The sequence below is a fragment of the Botrytis deweyae genome (genome assembly GCF_014898535.1).
Source record: "Botrytis deweyae strain B1 chromosome Unknown BDEW_035, whole genome shotgun sequence".
Classification (NCBI taxonomy): Eukaryota; Fungi; Ascomycota; class Leotiomycetes; order Helotiales; family Sclerotiniaceae; genus Botrytis; species Botrytis deweyae.
Genome location: NW_024066242.1, coordinates 187,386 through 208,519, shown reverse-complemented (window position 1 = coordinate 208,519; position 21,134 = coordinate 187,386). Strand labels below are relative to the sequence as shown.

At 38.3% G+C, this 21,134-nt stretch overlaps 5 protein-coding genes across 5 annotated transcripts; 3 read left to right on the top strand and 2 right to left on the bottom strand.

Moving 5' to 3' along the window:
* Positions 1-5,911: 5,911 nt before the first annotated feature.
* On the bottom strand, positions 5,912-7,592 carry EAE98_010305 (uncharacterized protein; the record flags this gene model as incomplete). The annotated part of the gene is made up of 2 exons (XM_038957926.1): positions 5,912-6,128; positions 6,199-7,592. The coding sequence occupies 2 exons, from the start codon at positions 7,590-7,592 to the stop codon at positions 5,912-5,914; spliced, it is 1,611 nt and encodes a 536-aa protein (XP_038805718.1).
* A 681-nt stretch (positions 7,593-8,273) lies between these two features.
* EAE98_010304 (uncharacterized protein) lies at positions 8,274-10,200 on the top strand (the record flags this gene model as incomplete). The annotated part of the gene is made up of 3 exons (XM_038957925.1): positions 8,274-8,334; positions 8,389-9,701; positions 9,747-10,200. The coding sequence occupies 3 exons, from the start codon at positions 8,274-8,276 to the stop codon at positions 10,161-10,163; spliced, it is 1,791 nt and encodes a 596-aa protein (XP_038805717.1). The 3' UTR covers positions 10,164-10,200.
* Positions 10,201-10,518: 318 nt separating this feature from the next.
* Positions 10,519-12,595, top strand: EAE98_010303 (uncharacterized protein; the record flags this gene model as incomplete). The annotated part of the gene is made up of 6 exons (XM_038957924.1): positions 10,519-10,945; positions 10,996-11,473; positions 11,528-11,791; positions 11,840-12,131; positions 12,205-12,320; positions 12,374-12,595. Exons 1-6 carry the CDS (start codon positions 10,782-10,784, stop codon positions 12,593-12,595), a joined length of 1,536 nt encoding a protein of 511 aa, XP_038805716.1. The 5' UTR covers positions 10,519-10,781.
* A 566-nt stretch (positions 12,596-13,161) lies between these two features.
* On the bottom strand, positions 13,162-14,681 carry EAE98_010302 (uncharacterized protein). Its single transcript, XM_038957923.1, has 3 exons — positions 14,228-14,681; positions 13,725-14,143; positions 13,162-13,653 (listed from the first exon to the last, which is right to left on the bottom strand). Exons 1-3 carry the CDS (start codon positions 14,595-14,597, stop codon positions 13,564-13,566), a joined length of 879 nt encoding a protein of 292 aa, XP_038805715.1. The 5' UTR covers positions 14,598-14,681; the 3' UTR covers positions 13,162-13,563.
* A 398-nt stretch (positions 14,682-15,079) lies between these two features.
* EAE98_010301 (uncharacterized protein) lies at positions 15,080-20,557 on the top strand (the record flags this gene model as incomplete). Its single annotated transcript, XM_038957922.1, has 5 exons — positions 15,080-15,123; positions 15,208-15,274; positions 15,333-15,445; positions 15,497-17,649; positions 18,288-20,557. 5 exons carry the CDS (start codon positions 15,080-15,082, stop codon positions 20,555-20,557), a joined length of 4,647 nt encoding a protein of 1,548 aa, XP_038805714.1.
* Positions 20,558-21,134: the final 577 nt, after the last annotated feature.

Genomic DNA, 21,134 nt, shown 5'->3' with positions numbered 1-21,134 from the left:
TTATAATGAAATTCTAGTATATTCCATACTTATAAATAAAATCAATTTAAATTGTATCTTATAAAATCACTTTAGATAATAAAAAGAAAATACAATCAATCGATTTAACAAGATTTCCTGTATACTTCCATCTAATTCCATTTTATTCTATTCTATTATAAATCAATTTGATAAAAAATACTATTATACAACTATATAATAATATGATTTTATAATATAATATTATATCATATATGTATTAATTATCAATACATCCCTTATTTAATAAAATATTAATAAGTGATTTAATAAACTTATTATAAATCCTTATATACCCCCTTAATAGGTGTACTAAATCAATCTAATTTAGATTAATCTGATTTGTAAATTTGATTAATTTGATTCGAGTTAATGGTTTAATAAGCTTATTAGCTTTCTATTCATTAATAGATATATAAATTAGATCTAAATCTTCTAATTTAATAATATCCCTAATATAATAGAATCTGATTACTATATACTTGTTTTTTTCGTGGAATATAGGGTTTTTAGCAAGCGTTAGCACAGCCTGATTGTCCATATATAAAGAGAATTTATTCTGTTTATATAAATTAAGCTCTAATAGTAGCTTTTTAATATAAATAGTCTCTTTAGCAGTTAGGTTTATAGTAATAAATTTAGATTCGGCTGTAGAAAGGGCTACTATTGGCTATAATTTAGATTTCCAATTAATAGACCTATTCCCTAGCATAAATACATATTTGCTAGTGGATTTATACATATTAATCTCTTTTTTATAATCGGTGTTATAAAATCCTTAAATATAAAGATTTTTAATTTTATTATAATTTATATTTTTATTTATAGTTCCTTTTAAATATCTCAGTATTCTTTTAGTAGCTTGAATATATTCTACACTAGAATTGAACAAGAAACTAACTAATTTAAATATAGAAAATACTATATCTAATCTAGTTTCAAAAACTAAATATAATAAGAAGTTTATAATTTCTTAATATAATTTAATATTATTATTATTAGCTTTCCTTTTATTATAAATTAACTTTATTTTTAGATTTATTAAAATAGAAATAAGATTGGAATCTAGTATATTGAATTTAACAAGTACCTTTTTAGTATATTCTAATTGATATAATTTTAGTATATTACTAATTCTTTTAATTTGAATACCTAGATAGTTTTTTATAAAACCTAGATCCTTTAAATCGAAGTGTTCTTTTAGATTATTAATAAATTTATTAATAATCTTTTGATTTAAAGCTATTATAGCAATATCATCGATGTATATACTTAGAATTATATTCTTATTCTTATTAATAAAAATGTATTCCTTGGAGATTAGGTTTATAAAGCCTAATTTGTTTAATATATCTTTTAGAGTATAATACCATATCCTGACTGACTGTTTTAGGCTATATAAAGCTTTATTTAGCTTTAAAGCTTTATTCTTTAGTTTATTAAATCCTTCTGATGGACTTAATAAGAGTGATATATCGATATTGCCTTGTGCAAACGCTAGCACCATATCGATTTTATGAATTAGCCAATCGTTTTGGAGAGCTAATATGAATAAAAGCTTCCATACCATCGATTTAACTATCAATACATGCATATCAATATAATCTAATTCATATAACTATTCAAATCCTTTAGCAACAAATCTAGCTTTGAATTCAATGAATTCACCTGAATCCTTTATTTTATATATCTATCTAGTTCTTAGAGTTTTATTATTATTAGGATTATCAATAATATCCCAAATTCTATTGGATTCAAGAATGTTTATTTCGTATTCTATAGCTTTTAGCTAGTATTCCTTTTCCGAAAAGCTAATAGCTTTTTTGTAAATCTTAGATTCAATCAATACACAATCTGGCTTATTAATAATAATCTTTTTATTATTTTTAAGCTTAGTATTGAAAGCTAATTGAAGATCTTGTTGATCTATTTCGATATTCACTTTCTTATTAATTAAATTAAAGTATCCGGAAAAAGCAAGTCCATAATAGAAAACCATATGTTTTTTATTATTATCAAAACCTTTATTATCAGGAATTAGATTTCTTATATGTTTAGATTGTTGTATATTAGGTTCTATTGCTTTATTAGATATAGGTTCATTAGGAATAGGCTTACCGAAATCAACCTCTATATAATTGATTATTTCATCACTTTTGTTGTTTTTGTCTATTTCGGGATTAGCTTGATACCTATTAATGCTAGTGATATCTTCATCCTTTATATTATCTTAAATAGGTTCAAATTCGAGGTCTTCTTCTTTCAATAGCTTTAGATCCTGGTTTTTATATTTATTAGAGTATATAAGGTTTTTTTGAATATCGACATTTCTTAAGCTAATTACTTTCTTATTGGCTGGAATATAGATTAAGTAATTATTAGATGAATTAAAGTCTACTAGTATACCTTTCCAAGCTCTAAAATCCAGTTTTCCATTACAAATCTTTTTATTATTAATAATATAAGTAAAAAAATCTAGGATTTTAATATAGTTTAGATTGGGCTTTTTATTATATATTAATTTGAATAATAAATTATTAATAGAATTATTATATATTCTATTTTTGATATAAGTAATAATTTTAATTAGATATAATTATAAATAAAGTAGAATCTCTTTTTTCTTAATTATATAGATTAGTCTTTCAACTATATATTTGTTTAGTATTTTGGTTATTCTATTCTGGGAGTGAGTGTACGGGCTAATATATTTGTATATAATCCTGTGATTTCGAATAAAATTTGATTATTTATTCAAAAAGAATTCAAAAGTATTATTTAATTTTAATATTTTAATATTAATATTAAATTAATTTTTAATTAGATTGTAGAATTTTATTAGAATATTATAGGCCTAGAATTTGAATTTAATGAGATATACCCAAATAGTTCTAATAACCTAATTAGTGAATACTAGAAAGTATTTTTTATTTTTAATTTTTGTAATTCTAAAAGGTCCAATTATATTTAAGCTGAATTTTTCGAATTTAAAATTTATTTTAGAGATTTCAAAAGATTTCTTACTTATTTTCTAATAAAATTTGCCGAATTTACATGATTCATATATTTCTAAATCAGATTTAGCTATATCTAATTGGATATTTAAGGATTTAATAATATAATCTTTATTTATATAACCTAATTTCTTATAGATTAAATTGAGATCGATTTTATTTAATAATAAATTCGATTTTTGAATTAATTCCTTTTCCATTTCAAAAATATTAATACTTTTAAAATATTTAGAATCTACCTTAAAATTAAAATAATATATATCAATTAACTAAAGAGTTATAGTTTGTATATTAGCCTTTTTATAAATAATATTAATCTTATTTTCAAAAAAAAACAATATAACTAGATCACCCTTTTTAAACTATTTTATTCAAATTGATAAGATTAGAAACTATATTGGAAATATAATACACCCCCTACAACAGTATCTCTGATTTATTATTAATTAGAATAAGAATATCTCCTATACTATTAATACAAAGCTTTTTCTTATTAGCTACAATAATGAAATAATTGTTTAATAACTTATAGTTTATAAATTATTCCTTATTGAATGAATAATGCTCTATAGCATTTGAATCTAATATAAATTTATATTTAGATTTAAAAAATTGATTAGCTAAATTTATATAATAATTTATAGTTATTAATTGCTTATTAGAGATAGATTTATTCGAATCTTTTTTCGAATCTTTATTTGAATTTCTATTCGGATTTGATTTATGTTGTTTTTTATTATTCCCTTTATTAATCTTTAATTCAAAATATTTTATAAAGCATTTCAACTCTAAATATTTCTTTTTAAAATAATATTTGTAATAAAAAGCTTTATTAAAACTTATTTTATTAGCATTTAGATTAATATTAGATTGTATTTTAGTCTTTTCGGATATTAGCTCAAAAAAAAGTTTATTCAAATCAATACTAGTTGTATTTTTAGCTAGTTTTTTGTATTTTCGAAAAGCAAAACTGTCGAAAGAGCTAGGTAGGTTTTTAAAAAGAAACTATATTATAAAGGCATTTGGAATATCGAAATTCATTGATTTTAGATAATTATACAATAATTGGATTGAATTAATATATTTGTTTATTTCTTTTGAGCTAGTATAATTAGATTTTATTAGTCTATTTAAATATCTTTCTATTAATTCAATAAAGAACTTTCTAAACATTTTATTAATAAAATCTTATAGGCTTTTAGCTATAATTTCCTTGAATCTTTTGATTAATTCAAAACTAATTATGGATTTAATAGCTCCTAATACCTTTCTTTCGTTTCGCTGATATTCTGAAAGCCTTTCATTATATTTTATAGTTAATTTAGGTAAAATAGGTTCCCCTAATTTGTTTATATATAGATTTTTATTAAATGGAATCTCAGTATTATTGATATATAGTATAAAGCTATTTATTTTGAGAAAAAGCTTAGCTCGGTTAATTCATTCAATATAATTAAATCTGCCTTTTAGAGGATTAGATTTAAAATTAATATTAGGAGTTATTTTAAATCCTTTATAGATTAATTAATTTTATACTAATTAAATACTAATCTAAATATATAACTAGTTTCGGTTTTGAATAGATTAAGTAAATAAATCAATTTAAAATCGATTTTAATTTCGAGAATTAAATAGATTAGTTATTTTTTAAATTAAATTTTTATTTTAATTAATATAAAATAAAGACTAAATAAGCTAGGGTATTTTGATATAAAGAAGATTGATATATCACTTGCTATAGGTAATAATATAGTATAAATATATCATTTAGGAATCTAATTTTATATACTCAATTAGATTTAGCTTCAGGGATGTAGGTTTCAAAATCTATACAGTAGTTTTTGATATAAATTTGATTGAATTGATTTGAAAAATTCGATATTCGATAGTTTAATAGCAATACATATATAATATATAGTTTTAAATCAAGCTAATTCCTTTTTTAAATTAGTTTAGACTAGTTGGGCTTATAATCTCTTAAAGGTTAGCTTTTATAATAAAAAGAAATAGTATTATTATAAGAATAATAAAAGATTTAGTTAATTTAAACTGTAAAAATAAATCGAATATATAGAATAAAAATTAAATTGAAGTCAATTTAGAAGAGCTAGGTTAAATTGAAATGAAATTGCTTGCTTTTTTCTAAAATTCCTTTAAAGAATATTCTAGGTTTATATAATTTATAATAAAATTCTAATATATTTTATACTTATAAATAAGATCGATTTAAATTGTATCTTATAGAATTACTTTAGATAATAAAAAGAAAGTACAACCAATCGATTTAGTGAGATTTCCTGTATACTTCCATCTAGTTCCATTTCATTTTATTCCATTATAAATCAATTTGATAAGAGATACTATTATACAGCTATATGATAATATGATTTTATAATATAATATTATATCATATGTGTATTAGTCATCAATATATCCCTTATTTGATAAGATATTAGTAAGTGATTTAGTGGACTTATTATGAATCCTCACATAATTGATGCTGATGACACTAGTGCGATTATTTGCGATTATGTCATACCACTAGGTGACGAATCGTCCTCATTTTCTACACCTGTAGCTTCTGCAACTTCTACATCAGCACCTGTCATTACGTTACCACCGGATCCTAAGAATTGTAGTTCTAATGAGGACGGATGTACAAAAGAATCGCCCGCATGTTACGACGATGGCACTTGCTAGGTCCTGGAGTACTGGCTTGCTTGTACACTATGTCGCAGATGGAATTTTCTTGTCAGATTGGGTTTAATGTCAAATCAACTCGAGGTGTTACATTTGTTTTTGGGAGTCTGATAGGTTTCAAGTCTAGACTGCGGTTGTTCATAATTGTAGATTATATGTGAAGTGAGTTCTGAAATTTCTCATCCAGAGAATATATCAGCTAGCTCCAAGAGTTCCTTCCACCTTGTGTCCTTTTGGATTTCAATCTTGCCCTCCGGAGTAGCAACTTTAAACTCATCGATCTCCTTAGGACCATATCGATGGTCATTCTCAGCACCTACAAATGCGACCAAGTCACGAATCCAATTCGTCATCAGAACGAGTTCTTGCTCAGTTGGACCGTGCATTATTGAGAAACTATTCGGAGTGAGAGATGTGTCAGTCAAATGCTGTCTCTGTACTTTTTCTTTTCGACAGAAAGACTTACTTCCAGAAAGGTTTATCCATCGCATGAGCCACACCAAAGCTTCTTGGTGCTACAGCATCTGTTATGAATGAAAGTCGATACGAAATCCTATACCGCCAGATATCCTCAACTCCTACACCATTTGAGAAAAGACTGTTTGCCAAAAACCGAGATGGTGCGCGCACTTGACCATCAGAAATGATATGACCATATACTGCCGTCCAATCGCTCTTATCGTCTGTATCTGGGAGTTTATAGTGTTTCAGCACGCGAGACGTTGTTGCAGGTGCATAGTAGTTAGAAACTTGAAGGCGAAGAGAGTCCACGTTTGCTTCAGGACCATTCGTTGCAGCGTAAAGTGTTTCTTCATTCAACATTTCGCCAATTATTATCTTGAAATTTCGCTTCTTGAATTCTTCCGCAAAAGTGCCATTGCGGTGGTAGTCCATCATGCCTGGTTGAATGAATGATGAATCCGTCACAGGTCGGAATGTGTGATTCTTCAACTTCATGATGGCGTCTACAAGTTTTTTCGACTCTATCCTGCGCAGCAATGCCAGCTTTTCGGCACCACTAGAGCCTTCTGGAATATCAAAGAACTGACACAATTCGTCGAACTGGCTTTGACATTCAGCAGGTGTCTTCGGTTGTGCGGGGATCGCGTTTGACATCATGACAATTCGATGGAATGATGGAGACGCGGCTGAAAATGCTGGGTTTTGAAACTCGTACATAGCATGTGCATGTACGGCATAAGCGCCTGCGCTTCTGCCTGCAAGGGTAATGTTCTCCACATCACCACCAAATCTTGCAATATTCTCGCGTACCCAATCAATAGCTAGTCTCTGATCCCATAATCCGTAGTTGCCTGCTTCGGCACTGCCGTTCTCTGCTTGCAAGGCATCACCAGCGAGAAAGCCAAACAGGTTCAGTCTGTAACCGATAGCTACTACAATAGCGTTCAACTTTCCCGTTGAAATGAGTTCGGTTGGATCCATTCCCGGTTCATGTGATGGGTCTCCCATTTGAAACCACCCTCCGTGGAGCCATAGCATAACTGGCCATTTTTTATCTTTGGCTGCTTCAACCGGTGTCCAGATGTTAAGTCTCAAGCAATCTTCGCCAAATGCCTCTTCAGGAGTTCCTATTTTCTTGGCTGACATATAAGCGGCCTGTGGACAAATCGGTCCAAATTTTGTGGCATCGAATGGCGTGCCATCATGTGATGTATAAGTATGGTCAGCAGGTAGTGGTTGAGGTTTCCGCCAACGCAAATCTCCTAAGGGAGGCAGTGCATATGGTACCCCAGCGTACCGACGTGCCTTTGTATCATATTGAAGACCTGTGATAGAACCTTTTCCGTCGCCAAGATCGAGCTTATGCTCGGCAACGTTGTATGATATAGTATTACCCATGACGCCGGAGGAAGATGTTAGGCTATCTTAACGATTTGGAGAAACTGAATTGATCTTAAGGCAAAGATATAACGAGATATTCAAAAACTTTGCAGGTGAAAATAGAAGAGGTCGTGTATGGCAACGACCCTGCTTGAACAATTGTGTAAATGTGTTCTATCCCACTTGATGACTCTCTCGCGATAAACTGACTTTCAAGCCCACTTTCACTTCAAGAGTCCGAACATTTCCATATCAGTAGTGAGATTGATATAAGGTAAAGATAAAAAAGGTATTAATATGTAGGGTCGTGTTTTCCCTCTAAGAGGAGAAATGACAGATACGAGAGCACATCGTGTATTTCAGCCAATCAAACCCTGCAGTTACCGACGTCCCCTCGCTTAATCATTTGGAGTCTGTGTCCTCTGATAGTGTTTCAGTGTGGAGAAAGTGGGGGTCCAGTGGATTATCTTCAATCTTCATTGTGCTGTGCACCAACTTTGTCATCAGAAGATACAATCATCGACGAGCTAGGGAAACTTCATGCAATTTGATCGTATATTTTACACTGATTCACAAGCTCAAATGTGCTGACGAATCGAGGGGTTGTCGAAATCTCTCAAGAACATTTTCTATCAATCATACTATGTGTATCATATTGCCAATTTGTATGACACTCTAATCGTGCCGGTCTCTCCATCCATGTCCGATAATATCAGTTCTAAACGAAAACGATCGAGCACGACTGGTCGTTCCAAATACGGTAAGTGATCCAGCATCAATACAGTCAAGCACTTGCTAATGGTTTGATCGAAAGGCTGCTTGACTTGCCGTGCAAAAAAAGTCAAATGTGATGAGCGTCTTCCTTCATGCGGAAGATGTGAGCGTTTGAAGCTTGACTGCCAGCAGCCGTGCTCCCGTACTCTACCAAGTGTAAGAGAACGAAGACGAGGTGCTGGCCCAATAAAGTCTCGAGATTCTGACTGGTCTCCTCAGCCACTTTCACCAGCTTTACAAGTATCAGAGGAACAACCACAAGGATCAGAAGCACTGTTAAATCATTATCTTTCGGGATATGACCATGGATTGGCAGCAGCATCAGCATCTTCATTTTCAGTGGGACATCCTGAAGGCGTATCTCAAAACCAGGCGCCAGTAATTGAGACAGGGGCAGATATGTTGTTGGACTCGGTTGCCGAATGGTTACTTCCAGACCCTCAGAGCTTGAATGTGTATACTCGCACAAATTACAGCCCTCTATCTTTTGAACCGCTTGCTATTGCGAATATACCGACACAAGAGAGGTCGCTGGAAAATGGGATGTCCTTGAATAACGACGAGGAGTTGGCTCTTACACACTACCGAACAGCATTCTCACTATCTCAAACGACCAGAGATCCGCAATGGTCTACTCCTACCTTATTGTTAATTCATGCACTGAAGCACTCGGAGATGCTTCTTCATCTCATATTAGCTGTTTCACTCCACGATATGCCTTCCAACCCTGACAGTGTTAGCCGTCTTCGCCAGATTGGGCACAAACATTACGAGAAAGGCACGGAGCAACTCATGCAAGCTTTGCAGTGTGAGAATCCCGCAGATCATCTCGCAATACTGGCTGCTTTTTACTGTATACATATGTATATGTCGCGATCGAATGGTACAATTATATCAAAATTAGACCGACTGAGTCTTACGGCAATAGAACATCTGACAAAGCATAATTTGATAGTACCAACAAATGCTCAATCATCTTTAGCCAACCAAAGCTCGACTAAAAATGGTGCAGAGCGAAGTCTGATCGCTCGTATTATTATGTGGTTGCTAAAAATGGATGCTCAAGGGAGCTTTTTGGGGTGCAAGCCTAACTTGGCAAACCATTTTCAAGCACATCCTGATCAACTTTTAGCAGTACAGGCGGAATCTCGTCTTGCTCTACAACTGAACTGGGGAGCAGAATATCCAATATCACAAAGCATTCGAGATATTGAGAGTTGTTTACCAGTCGATATGATGTCTGATATGCTGATCCTATGTTGCAAAATTAGCGAATTCGGTCATAAACCTCCGTGTACTGAGGTAGATTTAATGCAAGAAAGTCTGCAAAAAGAGTTCGCAGCGTTAGAAATAGTAAGTTGTTACACATCTGGGAAAACTAGTACTTACTTATCGTAGCGTTATGGTGCTGTGTTTTACTATGGATCTTCAGATATGACCTTGCAACCAGCCATGAAGCTCAATTGTGCAAACTCAGCTACCATGTTCTACGCTTTGCAGATATATTTCGCCCGATGTAGGTCAAGTCCGTTCGGAGCAGAAAGTTCGACTGAGATCAAAACCGCTCTGAGCCAACTCCTTCGATTCGCCATGTACGTTTGTCCTGCGGGATCGCAACAACCGGTATACGAATTTCAATGGTCGTTGTTCATTGCAGCCATTGAGACAGATGACATGATTCATCAAGAATGGTTACAGGGTCGAATCACTGATCATCGCCTTCGCAAATCACTGCAAGGGATTTCTACATTCAAGCGGAACAATCTGGGAATCATATCTTTGAGTAAAGTAAAAGAAATTATCCTAGCTATATAACCTTATTGATCAAACGTATTTAAATTTTAGATATTGACATCGTACTACATTAATTTAATGTACTTGCTGGATTTCCAATTGAAATTGAACACGGCACTTCGGACGTCTCAGAACTAGATGAGACGAGGGGTTACGCATATGTCAGCTTCAGACATGCATGTACGACAAGCGATCTTCGAATTCTTCGATTTGAACCAACCAAACATCAGTCATGGTTTCATACAGACTAGTAGATTCACCAATTACCACAACACAGTCACCTTAATTGGAGGAATAGTATCACGTGAACATTTAAAAGATAAGCACGTCCCACGAATTGATATGGGGCCGATAACGGCGAATACATCGTGGTTTATCTCGTCGTCAATTCTGGCGAATCACCAGCCAGGGTTACCGAGTATCACGACGTCTTGGAGATTTTCCCCAACATTCCCCAGTGCTCAATATCACAACTTTCTAAAATAGTTCTTTCGTTACTGATAAGAACAAAGATAGCACTCTGAGCTCTCCTGAACATGTTCCATCTTAGCCTCGAGCAATTGGCATAGATATAATTCCTCGAATGCCCACTAGGGATGATTCTGACTTCAGATTTCATTCAACACTCTATTCTCGATCATGACTTCAATTGACAAAGGAAAGGACCTTAGCGGAGACGCTGTCCGTACTGATTCAAATGCTTCTCAAGCGGGAAAAGACACTGAGAACATGGAAATCGGTGAAGTTTATTGCCATCCGACAGCCGCAGAAGAGAAAGCACTATTGAGAAAGATTGACTGGCGGCAAGTAACACCATCTCGATGTAGTACAAGAAATCTAACAGACAAAATAGTTTGATGCCATTACTGACGGCCTCCTATTTTCTGCAATTCCTCGATAAAAGCAGTCTTAATTATGCTTCAATAATGGGTTTGATACCTGACACTGGGCTTGTGGGACAGGAATATTCATGGTTAGGAAGTGCTTTCTACTTTGGCTATCTGATAGCCAACTATCCAGCCTCCTTGGGCTTCGTCAAGTTCCCATTGGCGAAGTACCTCTCGGTTTCAATTGTCATCTGGGCCATTGTCTTAGGATGTCATGGAGCTGCCAATAACTTTGTTGGACTGTGTGTTCTCCGCGTTCTCTTGGGAATCACGGAGAGTACTGTCAGTCCCGGGTTCAGTTTGTTGACAGGAATATGGTATAAGCCCTCTGAGCATGCTTGGAGACACGGAATATGGTTTTTGGGAAACGGAATTGCCAATACCTTTGGGGGCTTACTAGCTTATGGTATTGCTCACATTGGAGGAAACTTGGGATCATGGAGGGTGAGTCATCTTCCAAATTAGTATCGGCATTGGTACCTAACGCATACATCGTAGTGGCTATTTATCATTTTCGGTTTGATTACTATTGCCTGGGGTGTCCTACTTTATTTCACTTTGCCAGATGCCCCCTTGACAGCTCGATTTCTCACTCAACGCGAGCGAGAAATTGCTGATCGACGACCGCAAAAGACACAACATAGTTTCAAGACAAATGAGTGGTCGAGATCTCAATGCATCGAGGCTCTTATTGATCCTAAAACATGGTTAATATCCCTCATTATCGCCGTGGCATCAATTACCAATGGTGTAGTTTCAAATGTAAGACCCTTCACTGCAATAATGTTGTTCCTGCACTAATGAATCAAGTTCGGATCCTTGATCATCAAATCCTTCGGTTTTGGCCAGCTGGATACTATCTTACTTGGCATGCCCAACGGAGGTTTCCAAATTGCAGCTGTGATTGCTGCGACCTACACAGCTTCGAAAGTTCGAAGGTCTCGTCTCATGATTATCGTTGTTGGATACATATTTGCTTTGGTTGGGATATTGTTGGTGAAGGAACTTCCAACATCCAACAGATATGGACGTTTGGTCGGATGCTGGATGATGATCTTGTTTTCCTCTGCCTTCCCTCTTCTTCTCAGTTTGATGGCTAGCAGTGAGTTGAATCCTGCCATGAGCTTTTTAATTATTTCTCTTAGCACTCCATGTGGACTAATACCTTCGCACAGATACAGCAGGATTCACCAAGAAAACCACCGTCAATGCTATCTTTTTCATCGGATACTGTGCTGGCAACATTGGCGGGCCTCAGCTATTCAAATCCGCAGAAGCACCGAATTACCACGTATGGACTCTCTAACCTATCATTCGATTGTTGAAAACTAACTAGTGTAACAGACGGCATACAACGGCATGATCGCTTGCTTGGTCATCTCCATTGTGCTATCAATCATTTTAAGACAGTATATGGACAGGGAGAACAAACGACGCGATCGAGAACAGGGAGTTTACATTGATCCTGAGCCAAAACATGTAGAGGATATTGATGATGTGGATTTGACAGTTGAGCGTGTTGTATTGACCGATTGGGAAAATAAAAGGTTTCGTTATTATCTATAAATTGAAACTTGGGGGCATCAAGTATCATAGATACAAGAGTCGAAGAATAATATATACATGAGTTCATATTGTGATGCTTGAGTACTCAATGCAATCTGTCAAAAATGTTCAGGTACTGAAACACCAATGATCATGAATACAACTGAGAAAATGCAATACTGACTGCATATTTGAATCCCATCTTTGGCAATACTCTCTCTCTATCTACAATCTTAGAAAAAAAAAGCATTGAGCGCGGATATGCCACTGTGTGCCTTTTCCTCCGAGATGTACATCAAAAAACTTAAAGGCAATTAGAACGACCAATCAGTACTCGGGTAATTACGATGACACGTGAGGAGCTCGACTCATGAAATCGTCGAAGAAGATCGAAAAGGCTAGAAAAGACCAGAACTCAAAACCATAGAATAGTAAACAAAATGGCATTCTTGAGATGGTATCTCACTAGAGAGCAATGTTTCAAGGAAATGTATTGAAGATGTATGACTTAAAGATTTTCAACATTCGTCTAGATTCAAAAGGGAATGATGGTCTTAAAACTTGACGCGGGGGACTATACTCGTCGATCATCTGATCGAATATTATAATGGGTAATTTGAGGCGAACATGTCAACGAGAAAGACCGGGTGGGTAGAAAAGGTTGTATTAAAGTATGACGAGGATGATGGCCTAGTTTCATACCACTAATACTAAAAACAGGAATTTTGGGTAGCTTCCATATTAATTAGTACAGGAAGTGAATAGCAATTGGGCTAATGTGCATCTAGAGGTGTATGACATGAGCTGGAATCATCACTGATTATAGTGGCACGAACGGCTTCTGTTTCCATGCAATCCGACATAACTTCGGCAATGCGGAGGCAAGATTTTAGCATGTCTGTAACAAGACATTTGTATGGGGTTTAGAAATCTTTGTATGGATGTAAAATACGTTTGTAGACAGTTTATATACAATAGACTCTTTGAATCTATTTCTTTGGTTCTTCTTTCTTCTCCTCTGGCTTGGGTGTAGGGAGTTTGAATGTGGTGGGTTTTCTATCAACACCAGGTCCGACTTGCTATTTAATTTTAGTATCATGCACTTTGATAACTCGAAAGTGGCAGGAGTGAAATTAAAACGTGAACATACCTCCCAGGCAGCAGTTCCACCCTCAAAGTTCCTGAACGCTTGAGTCAACTCCAATGGTTCCACCACAATACGTTTCTTCTCCTCATCAAATCTAATCTCCGTGTAACCTGTCAATGGGAAATCTTTCCGTAATGGATGGCCATCAAACCCATAATCTGTCATGATGCGACGGAGATCTGGGTGGCCAACAAAGAAGACACCGAAGAGGTCATAGACTTCACGCTCGTACCAGTTCGCGCCGTCATAAAGACTGCAGAGACTGGGAACGGGGGAAGCCTCGTCGGCGTAGGTCTTAATGCGAATGCGGGAGTTGTGTCGTACGGAAAGGAGGTTGTAGACGATTTCGAAACGCTGATCGCGGGTAGGGAAGTCAACGGCGGTAATGTCTGAGATTTGAGTAAATTCCGCGTTGGTATTATCTTTAAATAGTCAGCTTTCTGTGAAATGAAACCGGATAGAGTTGGCCAAAGGTACTGTCACATATTTAGGCATAAATTTCTTACATTTGAGGAACGAAAATACAGGAATTACTCCAGAAGGAGAGATGTATATAACAAGCTCGTCTTTCCATACTGAGAATTGCTGAATGTATTTTGGAAGGCACCCCATGAGCCATGATCCATATCTGTGCATATCGTCTGCCTTTGCTGCGTATTTGTCTGCAGGATTCACAGGAGGAACCCGAAGTCCTCCTGGAACATCAGGAGCTCTCTGAGCATGGCGCATGTTTGGAGTATCTGGAGAGACAACAACTCGGGCATGTTGTGTGGAGGCAAATGTTCGAATATTGAGCTTCTTAGGTTGGTACAAAGAGCTTCTGGTAGATCTAATGGCGGAGGCCAAAGCCCGACTATTCGAAACCCTCATCGCCATCTTGGAAATTGAATCGTATGAAGTTCAATTGCAAAGATTAGAAATTCATTGACGATGATATGATATTCAGATTGGTGCTTGAATGATCCTGGAAGATTAGAGATGGTGCCTGAGGTTTCTACTTTTGCGCCACTCATTGCTTCCAGCTTACATAACCGAGATTTTAGCGTGGACAAACCAAGAGCGAACATGACTTTTACACTTTAACTCAATGATCCTCGAAGAAGTTCCTACCACACCCACACTCATCTAATTGATCTCTTTTTCACTTCACAACAATACCATTACATTACATAGAATTCTACGTATCGATACCGGAAAATCCGCATCTCATACCTAGAGTATTGATAATTTAATAATACTCTCACAATACTTAACAACGCGCTGTATTCATTAGCGCACCAAAAACCATCGTATCAGAACCAAATTCATACTTTCTGGAATTTCGTCTCGTTGTTCAATCGCACATTTGAACACTCGAAATGGCACCTCAAGACAGCTTCATTGATGAAGATGATGATACCTGGTACGTTCCCATACTTCCTGTTGAGCCGAATTCAGCTTGGGCGAACTGTATCTATTGAACACTTTGCTAATCAAATTTCGACAGCCCACTTTGCGTTGAAGAATTCGATCTATCAGACAAGAACTTTCAACCATGTCCTTGTGGTTACCAGGTAATTATTGTTTCCTTGACACCGTCTGCCGGCTTGATGCTAACTTCCACTACCTTAGATATGTCAGTTCTGCTACAATAATATCAAGAACAATATCAACGGCCTCTGTCCTGCCTGTCGAAGAGCTTATGACGAGAAGACGATAAAATGGAAAGTTGTTACACCTGAAGAGTATGTAGTATCAAAGCGTCAATAAATCGACCTGCTGACCGCAATTTACAGAGTCGCTCAATTTAAGGCCAATGTCCAAAAGAACGCCAAAAAGAAAGCCGAAATAAGACAAAAAGAAGCACAAAAGCGAGAAGTGGAAAGTCTGAATCGAAAGCATCTAGCGGGTTTACGAGTTGTACAGAAAAACTTGGTATATGTCAACGGTCTAAGTCCCAGTATACGAGAGGATGAGCTCCTTCAAACCTTACGCGGCGAAAAATATTTTGGCCAGTATGGAAAGATCCTCAAGATCGTGGTCAGTAAATCCAAACAGAACGATTCAGGTCAAAATTTCGGAGTTTACGTTACGTTCGCTTCGAAGCTGGATGCCGAACGATGCATAACAGCTGTCAACGGTTCTACAAACGGTGACCGAGTCTTAAGAGCGCAATTAGGAACCACGAAATACTGTTCGGCATATCTGCGTAATGAAAGTTGCACAAACAAGAATTGCATGTTCCTGCATGAGCCAGGCGACAATGATGATAGTTACTCTAGACAAGATTTGTCATCGATTAACAGTGTGAACTCGCAACGACCTTTGCCGACCAAGGCATCTTCATCTCGCACTCAAGCACAGGCAGCACCACCAATTCAACAAGCACAGCCTTTAGCTGCCGCTGCACAACCAATGGTACGGGAAGGAAGCAAAGATGATTCAGACAATGGGGATGGCCCCGCTCTTCCATCAACCGCCAACTGGGCCAATCGTGGCGTACAGCAGCAACGCAGCAGAAGAGGAAGTCATGCTACTAGCGCTGCTGCCCCCAGTCCTGCTATTTCGAATGCTATTCCTTCTACAACTGAAGCTGTCGAAGAAGAAACCCCAGAGCTTGTTGAAGATCAAGAAGAATCATCCGAGGAAGCTAGCCCCATTGAAGCTCGAGAACCCACCCCTTCAATCGAAGATGTTTCGCATCCTGAAAAGGAAGCCTTTGGCGCCGAACTCCTTAGGTCAATCAATTCGGATGTGCTCAGCTGGGATGGACCAAAGATTCACGAAGACGATCTTGCGTCGTTTCCACCACTTTTCGATGATCATGGTGGAGAAAAGCGTCGTTTGATGCGCGAGCAACAACAGGAAGAGGAGCGTCTACACATGGAGCAGGAATCGCAGGCCGATCTTCAATCTGTACCTGAACCTGTGGAAGAACAAGAACCGGAGAGTGGTAGTTTGCAACTGGGTGGCGAGCCAGAGGATAATGGACGAGAGATCAACCACCCTCCTGGATTTCAACGTCGTCAAAGTTCTCAGCTGCCAATCCAACGTGGCTCTACCAACGGGCCATTTGGGCCAAGTCTTGGGCAACAACAAAACTACCAGAACATCAGCAATTTGGGTTCTGTTAATGGAAGATCGCTCACTCCATTGCAGCAATCACAACTCTCAATGTTCAAATCCCCATCGGGTGTCCCGCCGAGCTTCATGGATCACATTTCTTCCCCGGTTGGACTCGGAAATCCATCAAACCAGAATAACGCACTCTTCCAACAGCCAGGTCACAACAGACAATCTTCTCGGTATAGTTTCGCTGGGGATGGTGCCGCTGGGCCATCATCTATCAAACCTTCTGCCAATTCCAAGATGATGCAACAGCAAGTTTCAATGATGCCTCCTTCGAGTCATCCTCAGCAAGGATTCCAGTCATTTAATCCTTCAATCCCAGCTCCCCCTGGACTCTCAGGTCTAAAATCCAATACCCCACCTATTGGCGGAGGGATGTTTGGCCAAGGTCATGGATTTGGTAACGCGATGGGTGCCGGTTCGGCTTTTGGAGGAGCTAATAAGGAGAATGGTAGTGAGATGCTTCGTGAAATTTTGAGGGGTCGTCCTAGTGCTGGAGGCAATCAGGGTCTTGATACAAGTAAGCGTGAGTACATGTTTCCTAATTTTCTTCATCAACAGTTCCCATCTGCCTCCTCCACTCCAGCTCCTGCTTCAGGCCTTCTGGCATCGCTCTACGGTCCTCAGACCGGGGCGTTTCATGACTTCGGTCAAAAGCAGAAAAAGAAGGGAAAGAAGCACAGGCATGCTAACACTTCCTCCTCTGGGGGAGGTGGCTTAGTCGATCTTGCGGACCCAAGTATCTTGCAGGCGAGAATGCAGCATCAACAACAGAGCAATGCCGGAGTCGGACAGGGGCTGTTTGGTGGTCAGGCTCAAGGTGGGTACAACCCCAACCTAATGTATGGCGGCGGTGCAGGATTCCCCAGATGGTAGATGACCATGTTAGTTGGGCGTAATATTTGGCGTGGCTTTTGTAGATAACGATATTTCTTTTCATTTACAAGGATGGCGTTGGCAAAAACTCTTCAAAGAGTGTTGCATTGTTGCTCGGTATAGCACACATTTGTTTTAGCGGGCATGGCATAGCTCCAAGATGGATGCTTCGGATGCATTGGCGTCATATTACGGTTGGAAAATGAGTGAGAGGACCTCATGGGATTGCTGCCATCGTTTCTTTTCTGTTTATTTCGTCTGGGTGCGCAACAAGATCAAAACAGGTCACGCCGGGAATTCCATCATCGTCTTCGTCGCGGCCGCTTCTCTCATGTACGTTATAGTCCCCGCTCCCACGCCAACGACAGTGGCTGGAGAAATATATCATTCTTACATATTTTGTACCTTCAGTAGCCCGCTCTTTCAATTATCGAAGACGATGATGGATTCGTGATGTGACCGTGTCCCTATCTTGTAGTAGCATTGTGCATTAACCGATGATGCTCCTTTAACCTTACCGCCCACTTATCACTTCACATTTGCTCACTTTAATGGAGACACGCTAACGTTAACTTTGTTTAGAAGATTCAACTTTCGATGAAAGCATTTTGCACAGTGTGGACGCTTTGGTGTCAGACAGTGTACCGGATGACTCACCCATGAGATATGGCGAAATGTCCCGAGAGGTGTCTCGATCGAGTACTCCGGCTTTTCCACCTGGGCTACCAAATCCCCATGGACATCCTCCTCCAGCAATTCGCGAAGATCCAATTGGAAAGCCTTCTAAAACAATTTCAGCGGCTGCTCCGTTCACACCATCGAGACAAGCTAGCATGGTACACCCTCCCCGTGTTGCCACTCCACTTGCCATGTCTCAACCATCAACGCCTTCTCCTGTCAAGTCTAAAGCTTTACCTGCCCCTACCCCTGAGATATCAGCGTCTGAAGCAAAAACAAAACATGAAACAAAAAACATTTCTTCTAGTATGCCAAGGGATACTGCAGGTCAGTCTAGTACAGTGCCTGTAGTTCCGACGACCCCTTTGCGCCCTGCAGCAATCACTCCTGCAACTCCAACGCCTTACTCCAACGATGATTTTCCAGCCCTTGGGTCACAGAAGGAAACCAAACCTGCACCTAGGAAAGTTTCAAAACCAGTTGCCTCCTCTTCGAAGGCGCCATCTACACCAAAACCCTCGAATGCCCAGAAGGTTGCTAAGGCGAGCGAACAGAAAACAGCGCCATCTACTTTGACCATTTCAGCTTCCACGAATCCTGCTACTAGTATAGTAGACACTCTTGAGAAACCCAGTCAAACTGTTGCTCCAACGTCAGGTTTTCCCGCGCTACCAGCGCCTTCGACATCGACAGTGAGATCTAACTTCGTTCTCAAAGTTTTGACCACCAGTCCCGCTACACCAAAGGGGGGCACGGCTCCAATGGGAAGCCCTGCTCCAACTTCTGCAACATCTGTAGCTCCGTACCCCGCACATTTTCCTGATAATACCAGTGAGCATGACAATGCGTCTCTCATGTCCGCAACAGCTTCGAGAGCGAGCTCACCTGGTCCGTCTAGGAATGGACAGCCGCGACCTACTCGCAACACGGCAAAAACAAAAAGGGATAAGGCTGCAAAGAAGGAACAGGCTCTAGAAGAGCAAATGGCAGCTGCCGCTGAAGCCAAGAAAGTTGGAGAACAAGAGCCAATTATGGGCAGAAAGACGAAGAAGAGGGATAGACCGAATGCTAACAGTGCACCTAATGCTTCTGCTTCGGCGCCTAGCAGACCGCCATCACCTCCGCCTGCAGTGATTACCCGTGAGGAAAGTAAACCCGTAGAACCTATCGCGCCAGAAAAGCCTGTTTCAACTGGCAGCGACAAACCTGTCAATAAGAGTGAGGGAAAAGGCAAGAATAAGGCAAAGGCGCAACAACCTACGCCTCCACCTGAGTCGCCACAGGTTCCTGTTGTCGAAGATGAGGAGATCGTAGAAAAGCGCACAGGTCCAAGTCCAGCCAGCCTTGCTCCTTTTGTCTCAAATTTATCTGAGATATTGAAAACTCCACCTGGTATCAGTAATGAGAGGAAGAGAGAGAAGGATAATTTTGGACCAGCTTTCGCCGAAGCGCTTGCAAAACTTGATGTAAGCCCTGAAGAACGGGCCGAGTTGAACGCGGGAAATACTGTTCACAAGATTGCTTCAGGATCAATACGAATCATGTTGACACCTAATGGGGACTGTGTTCGCAATCTTACTCCTGACGAAGAGAAGCGATACTTGGAGCTTCAAGCAAGAATTGCAGCTAATGCCGGTCCTACTGCATTTGTTTCCGGACTGCAAAACACAGGCGTTGGATTTAATTTGGTTGGCGGTCGCGCGGTTCCGAATGGACCTGCTTCATACTTCCCCACATCCATTTCCACCGGCAATACTACACCTATGGATGCAGTCAGCAAGATCCAGCGTGATGAAGCTTTGAATTACATTAACCAATATGTTTTACCATCTCTCTCTAACAATCCCCAGTTAGAAAAGGCACTCAGTGCGAATGTTTTGGCAGGTGAAACTGCACTTCAAGGGGGCGAGACTTCCAGCTGGTCTCCTTTGAATGGAAACAATCACGCTCCAGACTTTCATGACATGGACCTCAACGATAGAGTTGCAAATTATACCGCTGGTTTTGTGGGGCACCGAAATCCTGATGATGGACGACAGGATCGAAATGTCCAGTTACTAACTGAAAAGGAGTCCGAGTCCGCAATGCAAATCGCAAAGAAGGAGACCCAAGAGTTGGAGAAAAGACTTCTAGCTGTATTGAAGAAAAACAGAAAGCTGCTGACGGGACATTGAATAGGATGTTCTGTGTAAAGGTAGATCAATTCTCTCAGAGCAACATTTTCATCTGCGAGATAGAGGTCCATCTGTTCTTCATTTAACACGATGACCCTGAAGACTCGAGTGGAAAAATGGTGGAAAGGATGATGAGATGTTGACGATGCAACGAATTGTATGATTATTATGTGTGTGTTTACCACTGTATTGATACTTGTATGGATTATAGGATGGACGTGTGGGTTCACGTCGTAGTGTAAGAGCACCGATTATGGAGAGTTTATGGAAGATGGCAAGGGCGCAAGTCATCAATCATACACCACAAGCACCGATTGCTTCTAGCGTGATTTTTATGATCTTAAAGATCGATAGCAATACCTTTTTACTGTTGTATCATAGCATAGTATACCATAGCATAGCAAATCGACCATGGAATTTCTATCTAGCAAGTTTGCTTTGCACTACCTAGTATGTTGTATTTTATTGCAGTGAGCATGAGATTTTCAATGTCATTAGAGCATGTACTCACACGAGTCATTCTTACCCGAGTGTATTTCCATTGCGCTTAACAAAATATACAGATTAATATCACCGT